Source organism: Squalius cephalus (genome assembly GCF_949319135.1).
Source record: "Squalius cephalus genome assembly, chromosome: 25".
Classification (NCBI taxonomy): Eukaryota; Metazoa; Chordata; class Actinopteri; order Cypriniformes; family Leuciscidae; genus Squalius; species Squalius cephalus.
The window spans coordinates 29,666,936-29,686,898 of NC_137146.1; the positions used below are offsets into that span (position 1 = coordinate 29,666,936).

Genomic DNA, 19,963 nt, shown 5'->3' on the forward strand with positions numbered 1-19,963 from the left:
AGGTAAGAACATTTCATGAGAGGGTTTAACGAAGGGTTAAGTGTTCATAACGTCATTCCAGCTTACAGGAGACATCTAAGTATCCTCGGCACGGAATTTATCCCGTTTTGTCGCACATACGATATGCATCACTTTTATCCACCCACTCCGTTGCACTTTTAATTGATTGAATGAACTGTTTTTTTTATGTGTCGCTGAAACGTTGTGTTTTATACTGCTATATTTCTCTTCTGCTGCTATGAGCTTCACTTGTGCTCATTTTGAAATGCAGATCTTGCAGTATTCCTGTTTTTCTACTCATGCCACGTAATTATAACCCCTAACCCTCCACGTCAAAACACACACTTGCACAGCACACAATACATGTCAGACTAATCATCTGTTTCGCTCAGGGATGTTGTGTTGCGAGCAGGACCTGAATCACGCTTCATGATTCATAGTGAATTCAAGACTCCTCAGGCTTTGAGATCCGCAGATAAATCACTGTGACACTCATTTGGAGATCACTGGTCTTATGAAGGACAAAACACACAAGTGCATGACATCAAGGGTCCGAGTGTGTGCATTAGAGACGCCACTGGCTGAATGTCAACAAGTGTGTGTGTGTGTGGCCTTTGTTTGCATTCGACATGTCTGTGTGACGACATGTTTAACGACAAAATGTTTGCGAGCGTCAACAAATGATCTGAGTCACGGCTTGCGTATTAATGTTGTTTTCTGGCAGGTTGAGAGATGTCTTCAGGCTGACACACAGTATAGTCAGTTGTTGCAGATGCAGTTCAACATTCAGAGAGAGCATTTGGCAGATCACTGACATTAAAACAAGTTTATTTTCCCGTTTGATAAATGCCTTTTGTTCGCACAGGAAGAAAAACATCCCTTTTTTTGGTTCCTGCTCAGATTTAATTCTGCTATTACTAAAGCGCTGTTGTCTCTCATCATGCACATATCGTCGAGGCTTTGATCCAGGGGATGGGAGAAGCTTCGATGTCTGAATCTCGTTCTTCTCGGATAATTGTGTGTCAAATGACATGCAGAGGAGAAGCCAGACAAATATTCCTGCAGAAAGACATGTGGAATTATGAGACGTGACGTCGGTCAGTGGTTTCTGATGTCGAGCGTTCAGCTCTGATGGGAATGAGACGCGACGAGAGACGAGTGCTGTTGTTGTGTCACTGTATAATGGATAATGGATATGATCCATAGCCTGAATCTGCAGGCATCGATATTTACAGGCAAACACACATTTATTCAGACACCTTCAACATTTCTCACATCATCACAGTTTATTCGCTATAGTTTAGAAAACGGTGATAAAATATGAGCAGAACTCAGTTGATATTTGACTGGTTTTGTCCGTCCTTCTGTTAGACTGTCTCACACATGAATTATGTTGAATATCTGTCAGCTGTTAAATTTAACTACACAATTAGATAATACCAGTTTAGCTCAACCAATCACCAAGCAATGCTTCATTGTGTTCAGTCTGTGTGTGAAAAGAGCATTAGCAATTAAAGAAAACACACTTCAGCAGAACATGATCAGCTCAAAGTGTCCCAATCATTTCTGGTCCCACATTTGTATAAATGTCACTGGTAGTCGCTGTATGAAGAATTATTGGGTATAATATGTCACAGTCTTTATTTTGCTCATCTCACTTACATAAATGAACTATAGTGTCCTTGTAAAAACAAATTATCAAAAATTATATCTGGTGTCTGTATAAATTTTGGTTTTGACTGTATACAGTGTAATGGCCATTACTAGAGAGCTTTCCAAGCTCACGGTGCTATTGCAGTTTTTTTCAACTGTTTTTACACACATTTTCAAAACTTTACACACAAATCCAGGAACTGCACACGCAAAATGCAAAATTCCTCACATCTCTTGCAAAATGAATCACTGCATTCAAAATATCACACACATCTCAAAAGCAAACATTTGTCTTACGTTGCAAACACCTTTGCATAATATTCTATTTTTTGATATATAATACACACAGTTATTCTAAACCTAAAGCTCTTCTTTCATGAGCTCCTGTGTTCATTTCTGGACAAGACTGAAAGTAATCGGCAGAGAGAAGCTGAAAAACTCATGGTAAACACCAAAGCAAGATTGAAACCAAACTTTATTTGTTTCACTGTAAGAGTTTGCACATGAGAGGAGTGTGTGTGAGTGTGTGTGTGTGTGTGTGTGAGGAGTGTGTGTGTGTGTGTGAGTGTGTGGGTGAGGAGTGTGTGTGTGTGTGTGTGTGTGTGTGTGTGTGTGTGTGTGTGTGTGTGTGTGTGTGTGTGTGTGTGTGAGGAGTGTGTGTGTGTGAGTGTGTGGGTGAGGAGTGTGTGTGTGTGAGGAGTGTGTGGGTGAGGAGTGTGTGTAAGTGTGTGTGTTAGTGTGTGAGTGTGTGTGTGTGTGTGTGTGTGTGTGTGTGAGGAGTGTGTGAGTGTGTGTGTGAGGAGTGAGTGAGTGTGTGTGTGTAAGTGTGTGTGTGTGTGTGTGAGGAGTGTGTGAGTGTGTGTGAGGAGTGTGTGTGTGTGTGAGTGTGTGTGAGGAGTGTGTGTGACGCTCATGGATTACTGTGGTGTTTTGATAGGTTGTGTCTGAAAAAGATTCGATTTTTGTCTTACATTGAGAATTGTGTGTTGTAGTTTACAAAAAGTGTTTTATGAAATTGAAAATTGAGTCGAAGGGCGATAATTAGTGTATGGTTTTGCAGATTTGGTGTGTTTCTGGTGTTTGAGTGTGAGAAACTGTGTGTCACGTAAGGATTTTGTGTGTTTAGTTTTTGTGGAAAAGAAGTGTAATGGTCTTGAACGAGGAACAGCACACGTACTCTGTAATGACACATAAGGACTCGTCTCTGCTCAGGCCACAGCGCTTCACTGTAATCTTCACCGAGCGATTGCTGTCGTCAGAAGTCTCAAATTGGATAAATGGTTGCTGTTAGCGTTTGGATGCTCATTTCTGATGTCCCGAAGCAAGGCAAGAGGTCATTTATCAAAAGAGCCACAGCCCACATAAAATGCAAATGATAATGCAATTTCCAATGCAAAGATCTACTTTATTTGCATACTTATGGGAGCTTCTGGGCTCGAAGTTCATTCGCTGATGGTCTCGTGTGAATTCGCTGGATTTATTTCAGGCAGTCGTGTTCTTTTGTGAACTTTATATACGGCAGTGCTGGGACTTAGGGACGTTTATTAAAGCACATATTCAGAAAGAGATCAAGACTTTGGGTTGACTGACGTCGCTGACATTTTTAGATGAACGCTTCACACCTTTGCACTGAATGTGAACGCAGGGAAAATTAGAGACTGTCAAATGTGATTCATCAAACAACATGTTTTTATCATCACTGCTCTTTTGTGCGATGATGACGAGCAATACCTCCAATCATGCAATTACTGTTGTTCTTCACACATTCAGAGCAGTTTAATCAATAGAAGAGCATTTCAAGTCTAAAACAATTGATTTAGAGAATGCATGATATAGAGTTTATTACCTCACCTGTGAGTGTGTGTGTGTGTGTTACCTCTTACCAAAGAAATGATGGAAATAATAAGAATCAAAACTGCGAGCTCTACGTAGAAACACAAAAAATTCTCTTCTAAATTGAACCGAATGAAAGAATTGAGCAATTGCGTCCTGTTTAAAATAGCATTTGCTTTGCTTTTACTTATTCTTTAATGGATAACATTTCCATTGGCCTCTGAGACGAGAGCATGCGTTCCTCCAGCTGTAGAGTATAGATCCATCAGCATTATCGTGATATGCAGGTTTGTCGGCTGTGAGACGCAGCGGGAGGAACATGCTTCTTCTTCATGACTCACAGGCCCAAATTATTCAGCAGAAGTTTGTGTTATATATCATATGCACGCAGATCCTGAAGGCCTGGATTTCTGTGCTTTAGCTCAGATCTTACACACTTGCCAGATGTAATCTAGATATATAACAGTTCAAAGGGAATGTGAGAAGTAGTATTGCATACTAATGTTCAGCGGCCATGCCACATTCATACACCACCACTCAAAGGGTTTCCAAATAAATTAATGGTTTTATTCAGCCAGGATGCATTCATTAAATGTTGTTCTTTTGAATATTTTATTTATCAATAAAATCAAGAAAAAACAAATATAATCAACATTGATAATAATCATAAATGTTTCTTGAGCATCAAATCATCATATTAGAGTGATTTCTGAAGGATCATGTGACACTGAAGACTGGAGTAATGATGCTGAACATTCAGCTTTGATCACAGGAATAAATTACGTAATATTTCACATTATTACTGTGATAATACTCTGGATCAAAACACAGGTGAAGAAGAAGCAGAAACAAGCGATAGAAGCATTGCTAATGAAATCAACATTAAACATCATATAAACCAAATCTGCCTAATGTTACTGAATGAAATGTCGACCAGGACTGAGAAGCTTTGAGCTGTTGATGAACTCCATCGACTGTTTTAATCATCGTTCTGAATATGATCCAGGCAGTGTCTTTGACAAAAACATCATTTTCTCAGCTTTAATGAAACTTCGTCACATTCAAGAGTTGTAAATCAAAGAATGCATGAAGCAACAATAATAAAATGTTTTTGTTTTGTCAGGCTCTGTTCTTTCTTTTGATATATTGTGTCTCCAGATAATCACACAGCAAAATATTGTGGGGGCCATGAAAGTTTTGTGAAAGTGATCAGAAATGCTGGCGGGGAAAGAGTTAAACTGAATGGAAAAGTGAAATGTTGGCTTGGGAACTAGCTAGAATTACATAAGTCACTTCAGAATTAAGATTTCCTGATCATTTTCTCTCCCCCACGTCATTCAAGATGTTCATGTCTTTCTTTCTTCAGTGGAAAAGAAATGAAGGTTTTTGAGGAAAACACTCCAGGATGTTCCTCCATATAGTGACTTCAATGGGGTCCAACGGGTTGAAGGTCCTCGACACGATCCAGCCGAGGAATAAGAGTCTCAGCTAGACAAACCAGTGGACATTTTATAATAAAAATAAACATTTCTATACTTTTTAACCACAAATGCTGGTCTTGCACCAGCTGTGATGCGCCACACATTACGTAATCACGTTGAAAGGTCACTTGAAGTCTTCTATGGAGAACAATCCTGGAATGTTTTCCTCAAAAACCTTCATTTCTTTTCGACATCTCGGCTGATGTGGGGGTGAGTAAATGATCAGGAAAGTTAAATTCTGAAGTGAACTAATCCTTTAGCGTTTATTTTATTTTTTAATGCTTTTTATAGTTTTGGTTTTGGTTTCAGTGAAGGATAATAACCCTGGCACGGATCACTGTGCGAGTAGGCAGAGAGAAAAGCACACTAGGTTTTGGAACACAGTTCTAGTGTCCACATTGATCCAAGAAATCCACTGGACGGGCATCAGCCAGTTTCTCCTTAAACCCAGACCGGCGCTGCTAGTGGCATGACTGAAGGCATTTCCCGTCATTTAAAGCTTAATTGACAGCTACCGCTGATACTGCCTCGGAACAAGATGAAGGCCTTTTATCACTTAAGGTTTACCACAAATGTCTCGTTTTCCCAATGGAAATGACTGGCTGATCTAGACAGCACACTCCCTACAAGTACAAACTAATGCAAAATCCATATCATCCAGCCCGCCTCTGTCTTTAGCCCAATTACACCCCGTCCTCAGTGTAAGTCCTCCACCAGACTTTAAAGACAATAAGCCCTGAAGGTCAATGAAGCGATCGCTGGATCCATCAGCGCCGGGCTATTGTTAGGACACGCACATTCATGATCAATGCATGAAGCTCTCCATCTGTGGATGATACTGAGCTTGAACCAGCCGTGTCCTCTTTCCATGAGTTTTGACCTGTAGCCTCGAGACAAGTCGAGACTGGAGAGTGGACACTAAAAAATGCTGGGTTGTTTTAACCCAATTTTGGGTCAAATATGGACAATCCCAAACGTTGGGTTAAAAAATGTACTTAAAAATTTAACCCAACGGCTGGGTTTGTACATATTTGACCCAAAGTTGGGTTGAAACAACCCAGCATTTTTTAGTGTCCACTCTCCAGTCTCGACTTGTCTCGAGGCTACAGGTCAAAACTCATGGAAAAAGGACACGGCTGGTTCAAGAGAATGGTCAGGAAAAAGAAAGGAGTCTTCTCTAGAATAACATCTACTCTCTAAAGCTAATTATTGAGTGTCAACAATGACACAAATATTGCACAACTATGGTGTAGTTGGAAGAATTGAGCGGCAGTTATTAGACAGAGTTCATTTATAGCAGTAGCATAACACAGTGGATTTTAATGAAAAGATTAGACTAATTAATGCTTGTAAAATTGCAATCAAATCTCAGAAGTCATAAATGTGTTGACAAGCCACCAAACTTTCAAATAAAAAGTGTTGTGCACGGCTACATTGATATAGAAATCTCATGACTACAATGCACACACCACTAGGGGATTTATGGCAGTAGTAATGGGCGACAGCTTCAACCACCATTTTTCATTAGCAGTGGTTGCGTTGAGTTTCTCAGTCCCGTTGGGCATTAGCGCTGAGCATGCTGCTAATAGACTCTGAGTTTGAGACGCAGCTCTAATTTCAGCTGAGCTTTACACTGTAGTGATGCATTAAGATTTAAATGGGTTTTCAGCCCTGTTAGAGAGAGTATGATTACCAGTTTCGACAACCACAGACTCTCACTGGCCTTGCATGCAGTGAATACAACTATAGAACTATCCAGTTACACTAATGTTCAAAGATCTGTGGTGAATATTTCTTCATTCATTAAGGATGCATTAAACTGATCAAAAGTTACAGTAAAGACTTTTATGATTGTTCTATAATTTCCAATAAATGCTGTTCTTTTGAACATTCTATTCATCAAAGAATCCTGAAAAATAAAACGTTTCACAGTTTCCACAGAAATCTGAAGCAGCACGACTGTGTTCAACACTGATAATAATCATAAATGTTTCTTGAGCATCAAATCATCATATTAGAGTGATTTCTGAAGGATCATGTGACACTGAAGACTGGAGTAATGATGCTGAAAATTCAGGAATAAAATACACTTTAATATATATTCACATAGAAAACTAATATTTGATCAAATAAATGCAGCCTTGGTGAGCAGAAGAGACTTTTTCAACAGCATTAAATAATCTTTTGAACATCAACATCTATAATATATAAAATTTAAAATGTAATCAGAGCTGCATTTTATGCTCATACAACATTTTTTCCCCCACAAACCTAAACAGGCAAATTTATACTAAACACATCAAAAATGGTCTAATTTACAAAAACAGAGTCATAAATGTTACAGGGACCTGACTCAGTGATTTTTAATTAAACATCCAAACTGTGTGTTTTACCATCCAACGCTTCATATGAGAGGGTAGGGTTCGTTTAGACGAGCTCGTTTGATCATTTCTTACAAACTACTGTCGACTACGGTTAATTAGCAGCTCAGAGAAGCCCTGAAGAGTGAAGGTGCCAGAAAGCAGGTCGTGTCGCCATTTCAACCAAATCTCCAAATGCCACGAATTTTGTATCCAAAGCAAAATGAGACATGCTCTGTCATTGTTCTTACTTCTTAAATTACAGTGACATAAAATAACCTTATTTTCATTGTGAAACTGTGATAACTGAACAAAGGCTTTGATGGCAAGGACAAAATGCATCATGGAAAGACCCTCGGAGGAATTAACTGGCAGAGCGCTCGCGTTTAGTCTGGCAGCAAACACTGAAAAGAGGAGATATTCATCAACCCACTGGAAAACACACGAAAGGAAACTCTTATTGGCCTGTGTGAAGATTTAAAGTGAAGCTTCACGGGAGGACGAGTATGAATGTGTGTGGGCAGTCGCTCTTTAATCTTGACTCTGGGCCGTTGAGGATTTGGAGATCCCAGCATAATGGATTTCTCCACAACTGCCATATCCGTGCGACAAAAGGAGTGTGAGAGAAGGAGAGGAGCGACCGGACAGATGATCGTGTCGAGGGAGGGAGAATTAGCATGTAATGTGCAGAAGAGATGCCAGAAGCTCAGTCCAATTCAATTTGAGGGATCAAAACAAAAGTCGTTCCCTTTGAAGACACCGGCTCTGTGGGCTCCAATTAGTGAATGACTCGCATTTGATCTCTCTCTGGAGCGAGTGCACGTGTGTTCCCATGTGTCTCTGGTGTAACGTAAAACTTCATATAAAATCATTGTTAAAGAGGACCTATTAATGAGCAAATTTCCCTCCAGTGGGAGCTCTTCTATATATGAGTGTCAGTGTTCCTGAACTCCTGAAACGCCTCCATTGTAGTCTTGAGTTTCTTCCGGGAACGAACACGTCACAATATTCCTCATTATAATAATTCATACGCAGAATAAAGGGGCGGGGCCTGGTTGAGTTAGTTAGTAGTGTGTTAAACTGGCGGTTATGGTAAGGGGCGGGACATTTCCCAAACACACTCGAAGCGCTCGACCAATCACAACACACTGCTCCAGCCGACCAATCAGAGCACAGTGTGCTTTTCAGAAGGAGGGGCTTCATAGAGACAGAAAGTGAACAGAGCGTTACTGACAGACTGGGAAGAGAGGAGCCGCAACAATGGAGAATATGAGGAGAATAATCAACATTCAAGCAGGAAAACCTGTTCTAGGAGAGACTGAAACAACATCAAGAGTTTGAAAAAGGCCTTAACCTTAAAAAAAGAGGAAGAGAGAGAGACAAAAGGCCAGAAATTTACTGTAAAAAATGGTTACAATGTGTATCAGATACTAAAATCTGTTTTGCAGATAATCACCATTATAATACAGGTGGTAAAATAAAAGACTGACTTAAATCATGACTTAATGTTTATCAAAATTGGCTTTTTCCATGTGCAGAAAGACAAAACACCATCATGACATTAAAATAAAGCTGTAAAAAATAAAATGTAACTTAAAATGTATATAACATGCATCAAAACCAACAGGAAATATATATTCAGTTACTGTAGAGTTAAGTATTCACTGGTATAATTACATTCTTAATTTATATTTATAATTCAAAAATTATAAATGATAAAAATTACATTTATAATTAAAAATGACTTTTTTAACTTACACAAACAAATGCATAACACTATCCTAGTAAACATATGTATTGTTGAATATAGAATTGCATTGTAAGTTAGATGGTAATTCAAAAACATCAGTATTTTACAGTTACTTAAAATAAATAGAATATAACAAAGTTAGATCAAATCTAAGTTTTAATCAATTAACAGATAACATTTGTTCACTGTAGCTGCATTAATCTTGTTAAAATTATATTTTGATTAAACAAAACCAAATTAGACATTTTTGATTTAACAAAATCATATCTTGTTAAAATCTATATATAACATATAGAGATGGCCGTGGAAAAGATGAATAGAAATAAAGCTCGGCTCTCTCAGATTTTCAGTTTCTCTGTCTGTTTTCTTCCTGTTTTGATCTCATTTGTTGTGGAACTGGAATTCGATTCCCAGATCACCAGAATCGCACCTCAGCAGGAAATTACTTATGGATTTTGACTGGAATCCCATCAGGACGGCCTGAGTTTGATTTCACTCAAGGATTACATGAAGACAGAATATTCAAAAAGTATTGAATGGCACCTGAACCTCTGTATAAAGAAAGCTTTAATTTCTTCATCTGTTCTTACAGCTCTTTCAAGCCGTAAGTGATCGTCAAAGATTGGGTGAGTGAGTGGAGGCGGGGCTCATTTGCATGTTCATAGAACCGCGCATACTAAATGAGGCAAGGGTGAAGATATTTTAAGGCATGAAGAAATGTTAAAAAAAAAAAAAAAAAAAAAACGCTGAAATATGTCATTTTGGTGATCAAAGATGAGTTTTAAGGGATACAATTATTGACTCCAGAGGTACTCCAGAGGTAAATAAATCTGATTTAAACCTTTGCTGTCTTTCAAGCTCTGCTATTTCCCTCTAGTTTTTATTCTGTGTTTGTCGTTGCGTATAAACTGGTTGGACAGACATGACTGATGCCTTTCTCCAAATCTTTCTCTGTTTACTTTCTGGGACTCTTGCAGTTTTCAAAGACACATTCTTGAGGCCATAAACCACTTCATCTTGATAAATCTGCCTCATCATCATCACAGTGATTTATATTAAAATCGAGCACTTCATGAGGTGTGAATTTCTCCAACACAGGTATTCATCAAAACTTTATTAAACTAAGTCAGGCTAATTTATCTCTCAGGACTTTAATTAAACATCAGTGAATGATTTATTCAACATATGGGGCCGACTTACCCCTAATATCCCTCCTACACCGCTACAAATCCTACAAATCCCCAGCCTGTTCCACACCAAGATCTCCTCGCCGCAATCTCCATTCCCACTCACGAGATTCGCTTCAAGAGCTCCTTAGAGACAGAAACATGGTGGAACGGATCGATTAAAAGCCCGCCGTGACCCTATGGAGATGAGGATTGAGAACAACCGTGAAGGAGATGAGGTTTTTCAGATCAGATTGGCTGAACACAACACCTCTTGATGTGTGTGATGACCGAAATGCCACACACACACACACACACACCACATCTCTCAGTTCAGACAGGTTTCAGCCTCGGATATGTCATGCTCAAATAGAAATCACTGTGTTTTGATATAGAACGTCACACTAGTGCTTTCATCGCCACAGTTCATCTTTTTACAAGCAAGGTCAAAATGTCCGACTGATTCCCTCGATGCGAGTTTCTAATGTGTGCAGGATTAAAAACATGAAGTGCATGTGTAGCTTAGTAACATTGTTAAAGGGATAGTTCACCCAAAAATGAAAATTCTGTCAATAATTACTTACCCTCATGTTGTTCAACCCCGTAAGGCTTTCGTTCATCTTCAGAACACAGATTAAGATGTTTCTGATTAAATCTGAGAGCTGTCTCACTCCTCCATAGGCTGATAGGTAATCGATATCTGCCGGCCCAGAAAAGTTAGTAAAGACATTGTTAAAATAGTCCAAGTGACTACAGTGGCTCAACCTTAAGTTTATCAAGCGATGAGAATACTTTGTGTATTTGAGTGAGTTCATGAGACGCATGCGTGAGAACTGAGAAGACGACGCTCACAATCATGTGATGGGAAAGTGTGAAAGGTAAGCCATTCATTTTGCGGCATTGGTAAGGCACTTTTACACTTTCTCACGACATCTAGGAAATGCACACTTTAGAACCATATTAACCCATTTAATCCCAAATTTTTCCCAGACACAAAAATATCCAAATCATGTGTCATTAGTATCCCTTTGAAACAATCAATCATAATTGTTTGAAATTTTCATGAAAAAGTGTGTGAAAAAGTGTGTTTTATGGTCGGTCACAATTGTGACCGGTGGGATACTGTGTTGTATCAACCATTGTATTGTTTTAATATAGGTCTATTTGACCTGGGCAGTGTGTTTGTGTGTGTTTTTGTGTGTGTGTGTATGTTTTTTTTTGTGTGTGTTTTTGTGTGTCTGTGTGTGTGTGGGTGGGTGTGTGTGTGGAGATCAGACATCAGAGGAGACGTGACCATGTGTGAGTGTGTGTGTGTGTGTGTGTGTGTGTGTTTGTGTATGTGTGTTTGTGTCTGTGTGTGTTTCTGTGTGTGTGTGTGTCTGTGTGTGTGTGGAGATCAGACATCAGAGAAGACGTGACCGTGACCGTGTGTGTGTGTGTTTGTGTGTGTGTGTGTGTGTGTGTGTGTGTGTGTGTTTATGTGTGTGTGTGGAGATCAGACATCAGAAGAGACGTGACCGTGTGTGTGTGTGTGTGTGTGTGTGTGTGTGTGTGTGTGTAAAATTAGGTAGAAAGTAAGGTAGAACAGTTAGCCTATGTGTATTAGTATGTAGATACAATGGGTTATCCCACCGGTCACTATTGTTGCCGTTGACATGTTTGTGAGTTCTATGACCACATTAAACAAAGTTGAGTAATTGCAAATGCATATATCAATACTAGACACCTTAAACATGATGTGTACCAAAAATCTATGTCCTATCTTTATGTTAACATACTTTACCACCCTTTTCTTTGGGAGCTTTCTTGCTGCCATCCTCTTCTCTTGGCGCAAACAGGAAGTAAACAGCTCTGGTCATGTGACAATTTACAGTAAACATGTGACACTGCACATATTTCATTGAGACCCTTTATTATTTCAATATCTGCTGGAAATGCATTGATAGATCATTTATAACATTTTTATAGCCTTAGAAATGAAAAAAAAATGTTACTGTCACTATTGTGACCGGTGGGATTAAATGGGAAAACATCGAGACCCTTCTGCGTCGTCTTCTCAGCTCTCGCGCGTGCGTCGGGTTGCTCTCGTGTCTACCACTAAAAAGAAGTCGTGTGCTTCAAATATCAGAAGTGTAGCGTACAACGGGGTAAAAGCCGGCTTTGCTTTTATTCTCCTCTAAACCACTAGATGCACAAAAACTTGCCGCAGCTCTTTCAGAAACATCCGTGGACATTCGCCCGACCCGTGTGATCGCCGACAGCAGAGCAAAGTTGATTTGCAAAGTAATTTGATCTAATATTTTTAATGTTGTAGATTTAAGTAGCATATGAGAATAACTAAAATTATTGAATATATTTTGAGACAAAGGCCTTGTCAATTATTTTCAGTTTTGAAGGTAATTAAAGCAACCGTTTTTCAATAATGGAAGAATATGTAAAAGTATTAGCCTGGCAAGCCAGACCTACATCAAGATGTTGGGTCTGGCAACTCTCCATAGACACGGCTCAATCCGAGGGGCGGGATAAACACCTGTCTTTCAGATTCCCTCTGCACGCAATAGGACAGCGCTTCAACCAACCAGAGCGTTTTCCCAACAGCGGAGCTGACGTTAGTTGATAGATTCAACTTTTGCCATATCTGGCCGGCAAAACTACGAACACATTTTTAAGAAATGACATTCCTTTTTTAAGAATGACTTAAGTGCCGTTCTTTGCTCTTTTCTCAACCCAATTTAGGTTTTTACAGCTTCGAAAGTCAACGGAGAGTTGCTAGACTGCCCTGGCTGCAAAATACATTTTGCGTCTAGATTTCTAGGCTATAAAAGTATGGTATTTGGGGTAAAAGACACACTAATTAACATGGTAACAAACAGCCGGCTGAATTTTCCATTTATTGACATGGCATGGTTAGATTCAGATGGGAAATATCATATATTAAGTTGTCCATCTTAGAGATAATCACCATATTTATAATGAAACTGTCATATTTAAAAAAATATGATATTAATCATAGCATATGATCAAATATCCTTTATTGTTACTACCGTAAATCTATATTAAATTATTATGGGATCTTTCACTTTTTAAAATAATTTTGTTTCTGTATTTTTGTAAAAATTGTATATTAGCATATTTTAATGACAGTATATTTATTAAACACAATTTAATTATTTTATTTATCAAAATAAACAGAAAATTGTACAAACTTTGCGAAAGTGGTTGTTTTAACTCAGACGTTATTAAAAACACATTTTTTAACTAAAGTTGTCGTGTCTTTTGCCCCATGTTGGGTTTGCCAACAAAACAAACCACTTTTATGTTTTAATTTCACACAGAATCTGTTGCTCCATTAATATTCAATACAAACATTTATTTTTGATTTTTCCATCTTCTTAAGGTGTTCCTTTAGCCCAGTTGTACCCTACACTTATTTGGATGTGTTGACTAAAATACTAAAAGCATACGTGAAGCACTTGATTATAACTCTACCTGCAATATTCAATATTACATGAAACATTAATACATTTGTCATATATTTAAATACATGAGACACATTTTTCAATAGAAATGACATTAAAATATATTTCCGTTTACCAATTAGAAATGACATATAAAGATGTACTTAACTGGATTAAAGTTGAGCTATTTTTTAATATACATTTAAACTACATGTTCATTTAATTGAAATTAACATGCAATCAAGCATCAAAGCATTTAGTTCACACTACACCTGTATATGATTTCCATATCAACGTTTGTATTGCAGTGCATGCTGGGATATGTATTTGTGAATGACGGGCTGGTAAACTGGGAAAAGCCTCGAGTGTCCTGTAGTTTCCTAATGCAGGCTTTGCTGGATGTGAATAATACATTGTGGCATCAAAACAACCGGCCTAAAATTAGTTTAGAAAGATGATTTGCTCCATTTTTGGTCAGAACCACAGTCATCAGAGCAGAAATAAAACACTCGACTTTTATTCAAGTTCTTTTGGGATTGTCTGTAACATAAAATAAACATAAGATGTGTTTGGAAAGAGTGTGTGAGCAGCTGTTTCATTCATATGAATGCCTTTTCGTTAGTGTTAGCACACATTTGTAAGTTTGATTATGTGAAACACACGGATCATACGTCACATGGGTTCATCTAGAGCAGATTTCATAATTGCACTTCTACACAATATATATGCCAAAAATGTTGAAAACACTTTATAATAACTGCATGTTATTGAATCATTAGTTACACATTAGTAAACGGTTAATTCATCGTTTATAAAGTATTAATAGCCTTTGAATCCTTTACGGGGCATAAAGTCCTCACTTTAATAAATAGTTAAGTGACAGCTAATAAATGTTTTATAACTATACCTGAATTAATCAGGAATTACTGTAGGAATACATGTTAATAAAGCATTTATTAACACACTGAGTAACTATTGCTATATGTCTAAATAATATGTACAAATATACATTTAAAGAGTTTATTAATCATTTACTTGCACTTTCTAAATGATCTTATGAACCACTGACAACTCCTAAATAGCTGGTTTGTAAATAATGTAATACATAATTTAGAAATGATAAATTGATCCTTAATAAAGTATGAAAATACAATTATTAAACACATTATATATATATGTGCAAGAATAAAGCATGTATAACTGTATTTACAAACCACTTATTAATGTCTATTAATGCTTTATAAATTATGAATTAACTGTACTTAACTAATGATTCATAGCATGCAGTTATTATAAAGTGTTATCAAATTGTGTTTTACTTTACACATGCGTGAACTAAACAATTCCACTTCTTGTCAATACTGAACACATTATTAAAACACTAGAACATGTGTGAACCCCTGGGCTGATGACTTTCCCAAAGGCTAATGGAAGTCAGGTGTTGCAATCAGTGAAATGAGATTGAAGGTGAAGTCGGCATGCAAATAAAATTCACAATTCTAGTTTTTTTTTTTTTTATGGAATATTGCAGTGTTTATTCTAATTGATTCATCGGTGTACATCATCATTATTGTGTTAATAATGTTGAATGAGAATAAGTTCCTCTTGCAGCATCTCTTCTCTTCTCTGATGACGAGGGCGGGGCTTTAACCTGTCACTCACATGAGATCAGCCAATAGCAAACCACAACCATCCAACCAGCCAATCAGTTCCACACGGACACAATCAAGCCCCGCCCACATTTGTTCTTGTTCCAGAAGCGTTTCACTCGATATACGACACAGTAGAGGAGAAAAGACCAGCGCAACTACTCTTTCATGAAGACTTTAAAAATACCCTATACAGGGAGCTAGACAGCCATGTTGAAGTGTGTGTTTGATATTTCCATGCATTAGCGGTGATGATAATCATCTGATATGCAAAGCCATATGGTGTCTGTAACATTGCAGTGCATCTGATAGTTTATGATCACGGTACATATGCAGATGAATTATTACAGCTCAAATCTGGAAAGCAAAAATAGAACTTGAAGGTTGGAACTGGCATGTAAATCATGCTAGAAATTAATAATAAGAAGTGATTCACTCTTAACAATATCTTCTTACCCTCGTTACAATCCTTGAATGTCCATTTAATCTTATAATAAAGCAGTATATAATGAAATAATGAGTCCACTTATGTTTAGCTGAAGGTTGAGTGGAACCTTGATGTTTTCAATGAAAGTAATTTCTCTACCTGTACAATATTCCATAAAGCTGATAAAAAAGGCTCATTGGTAAAAACAGTGCATGATAAGCGAAGTCTCATAGGGAAAAATCGCTCTTGTGACATTCTTCTTCAAAGCCTTGGCTTACTTCATATTATGATGCAAAACACGGACGAGGCTGCAAACACAACACCATTTCATGATATTTATATTATTTATGGGTATTTCTGCAACGATGGCCACTTTTAGGCCTATGGACTTACAACCCCAAATCAGAAAAAGTTGGGACACTGTACAAATTGTGAATAAAAACAGAATGCAATGATGTGGAAGTTTCAAAATTCAATATTTTATTCAAAATACAACATAGATGACATATCAAATTTTTAAACTGAGAAAATGTATCATTTTAAGGGAAAAATAAGTTGATTTTAAATTTCATGGCATCAACACATCTCAAAAAAGTTGGGACAAGGCCATGTTTCCCACTGTGTGGCATCCCCTCTTCTTTTTATAACAGTCTGCAAACGTCTGGGGACTGAGGAGACAAGTTGCTCAAGTTTAGGAATAGGAATGTTGTCCCATTCTTGTCTAATACAGGCTTCTAGTTGCTCAACTGTCTTAGGTCTTCTTTGTTGCATCTTCCTCTTTATGATGCACCAAATGTTTCTATGGGTGAAAGATCTGGACTGCAGGCTGGCCATTTCAGTACCCGGATCCTTCTTCTACGCAGCCATGATATTGTAATTGATGCAGTATATGGTCTGGCATTGTCATGTTGGAAAATGCAAGGTCTTCCCTGAAAGAGACGCCGTCTGGATGGGAGCATATGTTGTTCTAGAACTTGGATATACCTTTCAGCATTGCTGGTGCCTTTCCAGATGTGTAAGCTGCCCATGCCACACGCACTCATGCAACCCCATACCATCAGAGATGCAGGCTTCTGAACTGAGCGCTGATAACAACTTGGGTTGTCCTTGTCCTCTTTAGTCTGGATGACATGGCGTCCCAGTTTTCCAAAAAGAACTTCAAATTTTGATTCGTCTGACCACAGAACAGTTTTCCACTTTGCCACAGTCCATTTTAAATGAGCCTTGGCCCAGAGAAAACGCCTGCGCTTCTAGATCCTGTTTAGATATGGCTTCTTTTTTGACCTATAGAGTTTTAGCCGGTAAAGGCGAATGGCACGGTGGATTGTGTTCATCGACAATGTTTTCTGGAAGTATTCCTGAGCCCATGTTGTGATTTCCATTACAGTAGCATTCCTGTATGTGATGCACTGCCGTCTAAGGGCCCGAAGATCACGGGTATCCAGTATGGTTTTCCGGCCTTGACCCTTGCGCACAGAGATTGTTCCAGATTCTCTGAATCTTTGGATGATATTATGCACTGTAGATGATGATAACTTCAAACTCTTTGCAATTTTTCTCTGAGAAACTCCTTTCTGATATTGCTCCACTATTTTTCGCCGCAGCATTGGGGGAATTGGTGATCCTCTGCCCATCTTGACTTCCGAGAGACACTGCCACTCTGAGAGGCTCTTTTTATACCCAATCATGTTGCCAGTTGACCTAATAAGTTGCAAATTGGTCCTCCAGCTGTTCCTTATATGTACATTTAACTTTTCCGGCCTCTTATTGCTACCTGTCCCAACTTTTTTGGAATGTGTAGCTCTCATGAAATCCAAAATGAGCCAATATTTGGCATGACATTTCAAAATGTCTCACTTTCAACATTTGATATGTTATCTATATTCTATTGTGAATAAAATATAAGTTTATGAGATTTGTAAATTATTCCATTCCTTTTTTACTCACAATTTGTACAGTGTCCCAACTTTTTCTGATTTGGGGTTGTAATAAACTCTCTCAAAACTTTATTTTAATTTGTGCAGCAGTGTTAATATGAAGTGATGTTATTTTGGTAACACTTTACAATAAGGTTCATTAGTCAACATTAGTTAAATACCTTAGTTAACATGAACTAAGAATTAACAATACTTCTACAGCATTTATTAATCTTAGTTAATATTAAATTCAACGTTTAGTAATACATTATTAAAATCATGTTGTATTTGTTAACATTAGTTAATGCACTGGGAACTAATATGAACAAAGAATGAACAGCTGTATTTATATTAACTAACATTAATGAAGATTAATAAATACTGTAACGAATGTATTGCTCATTGTTAGCTCATTCATGTTAGTTAATACATTTAAAATTTTATATTTTAAAAATATTTTAGCAAACTAAAGGAAGCTATAAAGGATGGCCAGCTTCTGTGTGACTCCGTCAGTTCAGGTTGTGTGTGTGTCGCTGTCATCAGTTCAGGTTGTGTGTGTTTGGCTGTCGTCAGTTCAGGTTGTGTGTGTTTGGCTGTCATCAGTTCAGGTTGTGTGTGTTTGGCTGTCGTCAGTTCAGGTTGTGTGTGTTTGGCTGTCATCAGTTCAGGTTGTGTGTGTTTGGCTGTCGTCAGTTCAGGTTGTGTGTGTTTGGCTGTCATCAGTTCAGGTTGTGTGTGTTTGGCTGTCGTCAGTTCAGGTTGTGTGTGTTTCTTTGTCATCAGTTCAGGTTGTGTGTGTCGCTGTCATCAGTTCAGGTTGTGTGTGTTTGGCTGTCATCAGTTCAGGTTGTGTGTGTTTGGCTGTCATCAGTTCAGGTTGTGTGTGTTTGGCTGTCATCAGTTCAGGTTGTGTGTGTTTCGCTGTCATCAGTTCAGGTTGTGTGTGTTTCGCTGTCATCAGTTCAGGTTGTGTGTGTTTCGCTGCCATCAGTTCAGGTTGTGTGTGTTTGGCTGTCGTCAGTTCAGGTTGTGTGTGTTTGGCTGTCATCAGTTCAGGTTGTGTGTGTGTCACTGTCATCAGTTCAGGTTGTGTGTGTTTCTTTGTCATCAGTTCAGGTTGTGTGTGTTTCGCTGTCATCAGTTCAGGTTGTGTGTGTGTCGCTGTCATCAGTTCAGGTTGTGTGTGTTTGGCTGTCGTCAGTTCAGGTTGTGTGTGTTTGGCTGTCATCAGTTCAGGTTGTGTGTGTGTCACTGTCATCAGTTCAGGTTGTGTGTGTTTCTTTGTCATCAGTTCAGGTTGTGTGTGTTTCGCTGTCATCAGTTCAGGTTGTGTGTGTGTCGCTGTCATCAGTTCAGGTTGTGTGTGTTTGGCTGTCGTCAGTTCAGGTTGTGTGTGTTTCTTTGTCATCAGTTCAGGTTGTGTGTGTTTCGCTGTCATCAGTTCAGGTTGTGTGTGTTTCGCTGTCATCAGTTCAGGTTGTGTGTGTTTCGCTGTCATCAGTTCAGGTTGTGTGTGTTTCTTTGTCATCAGTTCAGGTTGTGTGTGTTTCGCTGTCATCAGTTCAGGTTGTGTGTGTGTCGCTGTCATCAGTTCAGGTTGTGTGTGTGTCGCTGCCGTCAGTTCAGGTTGTGTGTGTGTCGCTGCCGTCAGTTCAGGTTGTGTGTGTTTCGCTGTCGTCAGTTCAGGTTGTGTGTGTTTCGCTGTCGTCAGTTCAGGTTGTGTGTGTTTCGCTGCCATCAGTTCAGGTTGTGTGTGTTTCGCTGTCATCAGTTCAGCTTGTGTGTGTTTCTTTGTCATCAGTTCAGGTTGTGTGTGTGTCACTGTCATCAGTTCAGGTTGTGTGTGTTTCGCTGTCATCAGTTCAGGTTGTGTGTGTTTCGCTGTCGTCAGTTCAGGTTGTGTGTGTTTGGCTGTCGTCAGTTCAGGTTGTGTGTGTTTCGCTGCCATCAGCTCAGGTTGTGTGTGTTTCGCTGTCATCAGTTCAGCTTGTGTGTGTTTCTTTGTCATCAGTTCAGGTTGTGTGTGTGTCACTGTCATCAGTTCAGGTTGTGTGTGTTTCGCTGTCATCAGTTCAGGTTGTGTGTGTTTCTTTGTCATCAGTTCAGGTTGTGTGTGTTTCGCTGTCATCAGTTCAGGTTGTGTGTGTGTCGCTGTCGTCAGTTCAGGTTGTGTGTGTTTGGCTGTCATCAGTTCAGGTTGTGTGTGTTTGGCTGTTTACAGTTCAGGTTGTGTGTGTTTCGCTGTCATCAGTTCAGGTTGTGTGTGTCGC

The 19,963-nt window shown here is 38.6% G+C and overlaps 1 protein-coding gene across 1 annotated transcript in view; it reads left to right on the forward strand.

The window, feature by feature from the left end:
- vstm2a (V-set and transmembrane domain containing 2A) overlaps positions 1–19,963 on the forward strand; it is a 63,041-nt gene that overhangs the window by 1,429 nt on the left and 41,649 nt on the right. The window contains exon 2 of the mRNA XM_079863343.1: positions 1–2. This exon is cut by the window's left edge and continues 168 nt beyond it. Coding sequence (XP_079719469.1) covers positions 1–2 — 2 coding nt within the window. The remainder of the gene's footprint in view (positions 3–19,963) is intronic.